General features: G+C 53.7%; 1 protein-coding gene across 1 annotated transcript; it reads left to right on the top strand.

Annotated features, from left to right (window-relative positions):
* Nucleotides 1-2246: 2246 nt before the first annotated feature.
* On the top strand, nucleotides 2247-11028 carry LOC112829368 (pepsin A). The gene is made up of 9 exons (XM_025878892.2): nucleotides 2247-2446; nucleotides 2889-3045; nucleotides 4932-5049; nucleotides 5591-5709; nucleotides 6432-6631; nucleotides 8110-8226; nucleotides 9269-9413; nucleotides 9504-9602; nucleotides 10714-11028. Exons 1-9 carry the CDS (start codon nucleotides 2391-2393, stop codon nucleotides 10861-10863), a joined length of 1161 nt encoding a protein of 386 aa, XP_025734677.1. The 5' UTR covers nucleotides 2247-2390; the 3' UTR covers nucleotides 10864-11028.

Raw genomic sequence — 11028 nt, 5'->3', positions numbered from 1 at the left:
GTTAGCATTCCATGTTTAATCCTCACAACGATCCCATGAAACTGGTGGGACCATTATCCCCATTTGACAGACGAGGAAACTGAGTCTCAGAGAGACTAGCTCACTAGCTCCGGGTCTTTCAGACATTCAGAGGCGGGCTGGGATTCCAACCCAGACCCTGGATCCAGAACTCTTCCTAAGAGTCCTCCATGGCCCACAGGAAACTCCAGTCAGGGGACTGAGGCGGAGGAAGGCACAGGGACCCACAGAGACTGGCCTGGATTCGAGCTCCCTCAGGCAAGTGGCGCAACTTCTCTGCACCTCAGTCTCCTCATCCGTCAAATGGGGATCATAATATTACTTACCATAGTGAGCGAAGAGTAAGAGGTCAATAAATCTAAGCTCCTGTCTCCTCTAACTGCCAAGGGAGAGAAACACGTGGGTGATGCCGCTCCAGGTAAATTAGCAGAGTGGCTAATTAGGGAATCATGACCCCACTCAGAGCCACGTTCCCAAGCGGCTCTTAGCTAAACCCAGTTTGCCTGGGATTAATCAAAACACGGTGGTGAACACTCCCGTGCACCATATAATCCATTGAGGGAAATGAAAGATGAATAAAATACACAAAATGATCTTCATGGTTCATTCCCCACACCTCAATCCTGAGGGCTCCCTGACTCTCCCTGCTACCACCCACCCACATTTCCCTTCATTTGCAAGTTGAGAGGTAGGCGCAAAAGACTCAGTCCTTCTTTCTTTCTTTTTAAAAAAAGTTATGATGAATGGTTTCAGATACACATGACAGATTACATAGGGTATAAAGAATAATGATGAGCACCCAGGTACCCGCCCCCCAGCGTAAGACCCCAGTTACCTTTGAAGCCCTGATGAGCAGCCCCCCACCCCCCTGACACACACACACACCCACATTCCCTCCTGCCCCGTGGCAGCTTTGAGCCAGGGTTTTATCTGGAGCTCCCAGAACTTAGGCAAGCATCTGCAGGACCATCAGCTCTACCATATAAGGGCTGAGATCAGCCCACAGGTCAGGGTGAGAAAGGCTGGAGGGGAAAGAAAAGAGAGGAGAGGAAGCAGGGACCAAAATATGTGAAGGATCAGCATTTGGGGGTACAAAGATGTCTTAACGGGTAAGTCTGAAATGCAAATGAGCTATGTACTAACCACACCTGGTCCCAACCTTGAACCACACTGCCCACCCCTCCACACTCACCCAGAGGCACTGGGCAAAATTTGGAGATTTCATAGAATCTGTGTCTCCTGATGCTAGAAAAATCAGGGGTGGCCCAGGGAATCAGATTTCAAAACAAGACCCACAGACAGGGCTTGCTACTGACTGGCAACCTCCCTCCTGCATATCTCCATCCCCCACAATTTCTGAATCAAAGTTTTCACTCCACTTGAACACTGAATAAAACCCACAAGGTAGAGAAAGAGGTAAGTATCCTCTTTTTTTTTTTTTTTTTTTTTAAAGAGGATCCTCATTGAAATCACTCACATGCTATTCTGAATTTGCCCAGATAGCTTTGCTCTGCGGTAGCTGATTGGGCCATGTTTTATGCATGGAGCACCTGGGAGAGACAGACCCTGGTAGGATTGCCAGAGTGGAGGCTTCCAGCAACCTGAGAGAGTAAGAGAGGAGCAATAGGGGGAGAAGGGTTGCAGAATGAGAAAGGCGCAGATTCCAATGACAAACCCAGCCTGGTTCAAGTTTGCTTCCTCCGGCAAAGGAAGGCAGTATTCTCCCGCTTGCTCAGCTCCCTCCCCTTCCTCTGTGCTGCGCGCACCACTTTCCCAAAAGTCAGCCCAACTGCCATGAGAAGCCTGTAGGCTAGTTTGACACCCAACAATCCCACAGGAGGACATTTCTGTGTGAAAATGTGTCCTGAGTCCCGAACCACCAACCTAGGAATGCGCTTTGGGGAAGCAGCTACAGGAACATGGTCATTGGCTGAGTCGGGGACTGTTCTCGCAGGCGCATCCCACAGGGACGGGGGGCGGGGTACAATGAGCCCCCTCGACATCTGTTCAGTGTTAAGAGCACTTTAGACCAATTTTATCAAAACATGCAGCTTGTCAAGTTTTAACGAATTCCGTTATTTAAGAAGTAAGCTACCACTCCGTAGCTTGCCCTCTGCAGGTCCTTCCCCACTGCGGCCGGTAGGGTCATGGTGGAAATCTACTCAATTGGAAACTTCCCGGAACAGAGCTGAGGGGCGGGGACAGTCTTATCAGGAACTTTTCTGTTTGGGGTTACGAAAATGGGTGACATTTGGAGGCTGATAAAGCTGATCCCCCAGCCCTTGGACTGTATATAAGGAGCAGCTCCTGCCTGCTCTCCTGCACTTTCCAGCCTTCAACCCTTCTCTGGAGATCGGGACCCGAGAAGAACCATGAAGTGGCTGATGCTGGTCACCTTGGTGGCACTCTCTGAGTGCACTATCATCAGGTGAGTCTGCAAGACACACAGCCCCCGGACCAGCCTCCCAGGGCTGTTTCCTTCTGCTGCCTGTCACGTTCCTTCCTTTCCCCTCACATTTTTCTTCCTTCTTCCCTCCTCCAACTCTTCTCTGCTCCACCACCTCCAGCCCCCCTTCTGGTTTCCCTCTGCCCTTTTGGGGAGGCAGCACTGATGACGTGCATCTTGTGTCCTACCCGGGGCTGGGTTCCCAGCTCCAGGACCGGGCGGGGTGACTTTGCGCAAGCATTCAAGCTCTTTGCGTTCGGGTGCCAAAAAGAGAAGCGTCTCCCCTCTTGGCTTCCCCCTCCTTCTCCCTCTCTTGGGCCAGCTTCCTTTTCCTTCCGAGGCTTCCGCGGCACCCCACGAGCAGACTCCTTGCCTAACTACGCTGCCTCCTCCAAGCCCCCTGTTTGCCAATGCTCCGTCGCAGGGTTCCCCTGGTCAAAAAGAAGTCCTTGAGAAAGAATCTGATGGAGCATGGGCTCCTAGATGACTTCCTGAAGAAGCACAGCCCCAACCCAGCCAGCAAGTACTTCCCCCAGGAGGCCGCTATGATGGCCACGGAGCCCCTGGAGAACTACATGGACGTGAGTGCCCAGGCCGGCCCCGGAGGAGAGAGAGGGGCTCCCGGGGGTCTAGGATGATGGGCCGGGGCTCCCAGGCAGGAACCCAGGGGTCTGAGCCCAGGATCGCAGACGCACAGGGGGTGCAGGAAAACTCACAGTCAGAGCCGTGGTTCTCATTGGCTCTTTTGTTCAGCCATCCCGTGTTTATGCACAAAGAGCACCTCCTTCTGTGCCAGGCATTGTGCCGGGCCCAGGGGCAGCTGCTGTGGACAAAACCAAGCGCGGCCCCTGCCCTCATGCAGCTCACAATCTAGGAGGGAGAGATAGACAGCAAGCGGGGAGCCTCACAAACCATGAAAAGCACAATGGGGCCAAGGGCTGCACAGTAAAATTCTCAGGCTCAGAGAGTGCAGCCGGGGCAAGCAGCGAAGGAAGAGCTGGGGTTTCCAGGGGACAGAAGAGTGTCCCAGGGGGTGAAAGCTCGTGCCAGATCCCGTGACAGTGGGGAACAGAGTGCATTTGAGGAAAGGAGACTGGTATTCATGGAGAGCGGAGAGGGAGGGAGAGAGGCACAGCGAGGCCTGCGGGGTCAGTGAGTGGAGCCAAGTCAGAGTCTCAGGAAGGTCTGCAGCCTAATTGGCACTGAGTTGCCTTCACCGGGAGGGCTGACATGACCAGATGGGAGCTTCAGGAAGATCACTCCGACTCTCCGATTTGGGACCCCAGGACAACACCCAGCCCTTCGGTAGATACTATGCGTCCCTACTGTGAATGGCCCTGGGCCAAGGGTATGAGACCAGGTTGCCTGTCCTTACAAGTTTAGCCTATTTAAAACCTCCAGCCCTGGTGCCTTGGCTCTCTTGCTTGGGAGCCACGTGACTTTGGGCAATCATTTACATTCTGACTGAGCCTCAGCTTCCTCGTCTGTAAGACAGAACCACTAATATCTACCATCAGGGTGTTGTCGCAAGTAATGGATGCAGGAATGTTTTTTGGAGTGCTTAGCATGGGGCCTGGTCCTTGGTAAGAGCTTGGTAAAGTCAGCCCACCTGTTCACTTAACAAATATTTAGGAAGCGCCTACTATGTGCAAGCAGCTAAGAAAACAGTGGTGGAGAAGTAAAGTTCCTGGAGCTTATATTCTAGAGGGAAAGACGAATAGAGACAAATAAATATGTAAGATAATATCAGGGAATGACAAGGGTCACAAAATAAAAATCGAGCAAAGGGGGAGGTGGGGAAGGGGCAAATGTAGGTAAAGGGGTCAGGGAGGGCCGCTTGGCAGAGGGGACGTTTGACTAGGGCTCTGAATGAGTGATGAGTAGGAGCCAGCCCAGGAAAGATATAGAATAAACATCTTTCTAGCACAAGAAATAGCCAAGTGCAAAGGCCCTGGGAGGGGAAGGAGCTTATCATCATCGAAGAATCACGAGACCAGCGGGGCTGGAACAGAGCTGGCAAGGGAGAAAGTGCTGCCCATCGTTAGGTGGCTCGTTGATCTCCCCATCAACAATTTACTGAAAAAAGCATTTCAGCATATATTCTGATGAGTGCTGTCAGGTTGCACCCCTTTCCGAGAACGTGCATTCTCTAGGACAACAAGACTGAGATATACAAGGCGAGAGCTGAAGAGGGGACAGCAGATTGGGTGTTCATGGTGCTTAGAAGAGAACAGTCAGAGGGTAACAGGGGAGCAATCAGGGAAGACTTCCAGGAGGAGGGGAGACCAGGCTGGGCCTTGAAGGATGGATGCATTGGACAGGGCAAGAAGGACCAGGAGAACAGTGAAGGGAAAGGTGGGAGATAGGCTGAAGAGCCGACCCAGACACAGTCCCCGGGGAGGCCAGGCCGGGGAGTCCCAGGGAACGGTGCGCTCGGTGAACTGTGCCCCCCATCCCCCCCGGACAGATGGAGTACTTCGGCACCATCGGCATCGGCACACCCCCTCAGGAGTTCACCGTCATCTTCGACACAGGCTCCTCCAACCTGTGGGTGCCCTCCGTCTACTGCTCCAGTCCTGCCTGCAGTGAGTGCTCGGCCCCGCCTGGCCCAGGCTCCCTGGCACCAGCCCTTCGGGGAGCCCACAGCACCCAGGGCTTCAAGCCTGGGGGAGGCACTCAGGGATTCACTCCACAGGCATTTACTGAGTACCTACCTTGTGCCAAGCATGGGGCTTAGGTGCCCAGGGATAACAGGGTGAATCACACATGGTCCCTGCCCTCAGGGACTTCAGTCCACTGGCAGAGAGAAGCGTGAAGGTGCTTAGCACCATGGATGACCGTGAGCCTGCTCTGCTCAGAGAGCAATCAGGGAAGACTTCCAGGAGGAGGGGAGACCAGGGGGTCCTTGGGGACCTCCCATCGGGTACATGGTCCCAACTGGCCCAACTAGACAGAAGTGGAAACTGGGAATGCTTAGGCTCTAAAGTTTGGGGGAAAGGTTACTTTTCTCCTCCAAAGCCCGCCCCCCCCCCCAGAACCAAGGCACCCATCTTAGGAAGACACTCTCAGCCCATGACTCTCGCTCGGCTTTTTGAGTTTGACGTCATTACTTCTTGCCCCTGGCAGGCAACCACAACCGCTTCAACCCTCAGCAGTCCTCCACCTACGAGGGCACCAGCCAGTCAGTCTCCATCGCCTATGGCACCGGCAGCATGACAGGTATCCTGGGCTACGACACCATCCAGGTGAGTACCTGCTGGCCGGCCACCTCCTCCGCCCAGCCCTGAAGCCATCTTCCCAGGACCCTGGGGACCACAGTGCACCCCCAGAGTGAGCTTATCCAAGCAATGTAGGTCTCGGTGACCACAAAAGTAAGCTGAAAGGGGACGCAGGAGGGGAAAGTGGCAAAGATGTCGCAGCCATTTCTAGGTGGAGCAGTAGTGGGTAAGGGGGTGGGGCGCCAGGAGCTTTAAGCCAACCTCAGCACCAAGTTGAATGCCAGGTAGAGGACAGGAGCAGAAGGCAAAAAGGCTCAGTTCTCTTTCAGCACCGCCTCCCCTTTTCATACCCCCACCTGCAGCCCCCCTGAGTCAGTGAACTCGACAAGCCCCGCCCCCGACCCTGCAGGGTACAGCAGGGGTCAAGGGCTCTGACTTGCCTGGGGTCTGCTTTGCACGCAGTCGTCAGAAACACACACACACACACACACACACACACACACACACACACACACACTGTGACCATCTGCTCTGCAGCAAATTCTCACTCCGCATCTCAGACCGTGGCCATCTGGAGATCAGTAACAAGCATTCCCAGGGCCAGTCCCTCCCCCTTCCTTCCAGCCTGCTGCCCTGGAAGCCAAGTCCTACTCGAAATGAAGCAGGGATGCTCTGGGCCCATGGCGGGCACCCCACAGTCCTCAGTCAACACAGGCTGACGGTGAACATCTTGGTTTCCCCCAATTCAGGTTGGAGGCATCTCAGACACCAACCAGATCTTCGGCCTGAGCAAGACTGAGCCCGGCTCCTTCCTGTACTACGCTCCCTTCGACGGCATCCTGGGTCTGGCCTACCCCCAGATTTCATCTTCCGGGGCTACCCCTGTCTTTGACAACATGTGGAACCAGGGGCTGGTTTCCCAAGACCTCTTCTCTGTCTACCTAAGCCGGTAAGTTGGGCAGGGTGGGGGGGGGGCAGCAGGGGGCCGTCCAGGGCTGGGTGGGGTGGACGGGGTCTCAGCAAGCAAGGGATTTGAAAAGTCAAGGTCTAAGTCTCAAGAGGTAAATCTCAGAGACAATGGTGCCAAATCCCTCCCTGACGAACCACCTTCCTTCGTCTTGTTTTACCAGTGTGACTTTTGTCACCTTGACTTACACAATCAAATGTCATTAACCATTTGCTCCCCAGCACCAGTCCCCTCATTGTTGGCCCCCGGGAGTGGATTAAGTGAATCCACTTAAAATGGAGGCCAAAATTCCATAGCAAAAAATGAAAATAGGATTTAATGTCTTGAACAAGGGAACTTTTAACTGATGAAAGCCAGTTTCTTCCATTAGTTAACAAAATCTAGATTCCGGTTGTGACTATGAGTTAGTTAATTGGAACAATGAATAAAGAATAAGCCAAGGGCTGGTTTGGTTGAGTAAAGGTTTATGCAAGCATATCAGAGGGTGTCATCAATTTTCTTGAGACACTCAGCTTTCCTCTGACACATCCTTCTCTCTCTCAAAGTGGTTTGTTGTGGTCGATGTTTCTCTCGAGTTGCTAACTGTTCTGCTGTAATCTCATTGGGTCACATTGTACTGTCGGATGTTTTCAGGGAGGTGGGGTGGGGTTAGGGGAGTGGGGATGGTTTTTTCTGTGGCCAGTTCTTTCATGGTTAATTTCCTATCATTGCCCGCCTTTGCTTCCCTATCTGACCCGAAACTGCAAGGATGTAGAAAGTGAATGTCCCAGTAACAAGGACTCCTACAATTTACAACAGGGGGAACCATTCATCCATTTCTCCTCTTGGCCACTTAATATTCCAGTCGGCTGGTGCACATAACCTGTCTTTATGGCTACTTCGGTATTCCTCTTATTTCTCCAACCAATCAGGGCTTTCTCCTTCACAGCACTCTGGACATTTTAGACCAGAGAATTCTTTGCTGTTGGGGGGGTGGGCTGTCCTGTGCATTGCGGAATGGTTAGCACCTCCCCGGCCTATTAGCTTTCAGTAACACCCCTTTACTCTTTCTGAATCACGACAATCAAAACTCATCCCAGATGTTGGCAAATTGGAAACCACCCCTGGCTGAGAGCCAGTGAACTACACCATCAGGTCCTTACGAGCGGCCACTGCCATGCATTTGCTTCTCTCGAGCTCCCCGCAGCAATGGGAGTGAACATGGGGTAGAAACCACACACCTTGGAGCCAGAAGGACATGAGCCACTCCCTGGCTGCGTGACCTTGGGCGAGTTGCCTCATGTCTTTGAGCCTCACTGCAAAGTGGAAATAAAAATAGTGACCCTGTCTGTCACTCACCACAGCTCCTGGCACTGGCAAGAGCGTAATCAAGGGTAGCTCTTAGGACGGGCATAGTAGATGTTCCGGTGAATGAGTGACTGCGTGAATGAATTCCTGTCTCTCACCCCCACTTTCCATAGCAATGACCAGAGTGGCAGCGTGGTGATGTTTGGTGGCATCGATTCTTCTTACTTCACTGGAAACCTGAACTGGGTGCCTGTTTCTGTTGAGGGTTATTGGCAGATCACCGTGGACAGGTGAGAGCTCTATGAAGGGCCAACACCCTGCTGTGGGCCCCCGGTCTCCTTTCCATATAGACTTGGAGGTAACTAAGCTTTCTAGAATCCCCCTGGAAGAGCCAGCGCCGGGAAATGTTCCCCAGGAGGAGAAGGCAGAAGCTGGCCAAGCCAGAGAGATCCCAAGAAAGGTACCTCCCTGGAGAAGGAAAGTCACTTTCCTTCTGGTCAAACGGGCAGGACAATCTCCCAGCAGACATGTCCACACATCCCAGCACTTAGCGGACCTTGAACTAGCTCATGTCCCTCCCTCCCACCCTGCGGTGAGGGGACTGACTTGTTTCAGGGCGTTCCTTTCTACTCTCCCCTTCGGGGCCTGCCCCTCCCCCAAGCAGCCTCGGTCCCCAGCTGTTCGTTGCCCAGCTGGCCTGCCAGGGTGACCAGCGGCCCAGGTTTGCCCGGGAATGCCCCATTTCCTGGAACGCCAGACTCACAGTACTGAAACCGGGATGGTGCTGACCAAACTGGCACATGCTGGTCACCTTGCATCTGCCCCAGCCCAGCTGAAACTTCATCACGTCTTCCACCTCCTGCCCCTGCTCCGTATCTCCCTCACTCCCTGCCTGTGATGCCCTCCTCCAGCTCTGCACCTCCTTAGCAACCTCGGGGGTCTGCTTGCCGGAGAAGCCTTCCGCGGCACCACCACCCTCCCCCTGGATTATGCTTCCGTTCCACGGCCATGTGTCCTGCTCCTCCGGCTCTTGTTCCACCAAAACCCATCTTTCCAGCCAGACCGTGTGTGCACTGCAGCACCGTGTGCTCACTGCAGCCTGAAGCCATGCGGCTGTCTGGTTCTGCATCTCCCATGCCTAGCGCAGAGCCTGCACTACTCAGTCGATATTTGTTGAGTAACTGAATGCGTGAATGAATGAGAATGGCTGGAATTTTATGTATTGGCCAATGGATGCAAGGGGGGACCCTCTGGGGCCACCTGGTTCCTCCTTGGGGAGATATATATATCCCCTGGGGACTCAGGGGACCCTTACTTGCATCTCGTCCTTAGTGTCACCATGAACGGACAGGCCATCGCTTGTAGTCAGGGCTGCCAGGCCATTGTTGACACAGGCACCTCTCTGCTGAGCGGCCCAAGTGATGCTATTGCCAACATCCAGAGCTACATTGGCGCCAGGCAGGACTCAAATGGCCAGGTGAGTCCAGCCCTGAGTGCCCTGATCTAGACCCAAGTGGTGGGTCTGCCATGCAGAAGAAACAAGTCTCCTAACCCTCACTCTTTCCAGATGGCGATCAGCTGCTCAGCCATCAGAAACCTGCCCGACATCGTCTTCACCATCAACGGCATCCAGTACCCTCTGCCTCCCAGCGCCTACATCCTGCAGGTAAGGGGGCTCTGGGCCAGCCACCTGCAGGTGCCTGCAGTGAATGTGGCCACGCACCACGGCACTTTGCACAAGGGAAAGTGCTCTTCCAAGGGCTGAAGCTGACATCTGTTCTGCACAGCCTCCAGAGAAAAAGGAGACATTTAAAATAAATGCAAGAATGACAATGTGGATGCAGCGCCCCCCAAGGGGAAAATGAGGCAAAGACTGGTGGCAGGAAAGGAGGATTTCCGGTTGGATGCCTGAGTCCAAGTCCTGGGTCTCAGTGACTAGCTCATTGATTCCGAGCCAGTTGCAAACTCTCCCAGCTCTCAGTGTCCTTGTCTAGAAACTAGAGATGTCAGCATTCCCCACCCCCAGAGCGTGGGTAGGGTAATCGAGTGGGATCGACCACATCAAAGCTACAAGGGGTTGAGCAAATGGAAACCATACCTTCCGTAGGGTCAGGGCTTGTGATGCTCCTACTGTCTCTGCAAGTAACAAATCTTTACTTGGTAGGGTATGAGCCACAGGACAACACTTCACCGACTACTATAATGCCAGGTGGAAAACCAGTTCTGCCCTGCGGGTCGATGTTATTCAGCAAGAAGTATTGATGGCCAGGCGGTTCCCTCGCAGGGATGCCAATTAATTAAGAGGGGGCGTGGCCTAGGCAATGAGGAGAGGGGTGGGTTTCAAAGCTCCCCAGGTGGTTCTAATGTGCAGCCAAGGTGGTGGCCCGGTGCCCTAGTAAGTGAAAAGGACTAACAGCTGATCTGCTTTGCCACCGGACGGGGTCAGAATGAGAAAAGGCTGTGTCACGGGGGCTTCCAAAATCCTTCACGGCAGCTGACTTCTCCCTAAACCTCTTAGCTCCGATGCTGATGTCAGGGTTTGTACATCTGCCAGAAACACTGGTTCATGTCTAGTAATCCCTGGAAACCAATAGCAGAGCTAACAGCTTATCCAGGCAGACCCCCGGCCAAGAAGAGCCAAGTCCCCGGACACGAGCCAGGAAATTCTTCCCTTGCACGTGCCATGCGGTGGCCCGGGGACCTTGATGCTTCGTCCCCGGCGCCCTGTCACCGCAGAGTCTGTGCCCCGTCTCCAGCTTTCTTCTCCTTTCCTCCAGAGCCAGGAGGGCTGTGTCAGTGGATTCCAGGGCATGAACATCCCCACCGCCTCCGGAGAGCTTTGGATCCTGGGTGACGTCTTCATCCACCAATACTTCACTGTCTTCGACAGGGCCAACAACCAGGTCGGCCTGGCCCCCGTGGCCTGAGCTGGCGTCTCTCCCGCCACGTCCCAAGAAGATCTAGCCTTAGTCGCCCGCTCTAGATGTATATAATTCTCCCAAATGTTCTTCCTATGGGACTGTGGGGGTGGAATCTTGGGCCCCTCCCCTGTCATACCAATAACGTAGAATAAAAACCTACCCTCCTGGAAA

This window comes from Callorhinus ursinus, unplaced genomic scaffold (genome assembly GCF_003265705.2).
Source record: "Callorhinus ursinus isolate GAN/ISIS: 27379988/994484 unplaced genomic scaffold, GSC_fseal_2.0 scaffold51, whole genome shotgun sequence".
Taxonomy (NCBI): Eukaryota; Metazoa; Chordata; class Mammalia; order Carnivora; family Otariidae; genus Callorhinus; species Callorhinus ursinus.
Note: the sequence above shows the minus strand (reverse complement) of the source record. Positions and strands in the feature narration are given on the sequence as shown.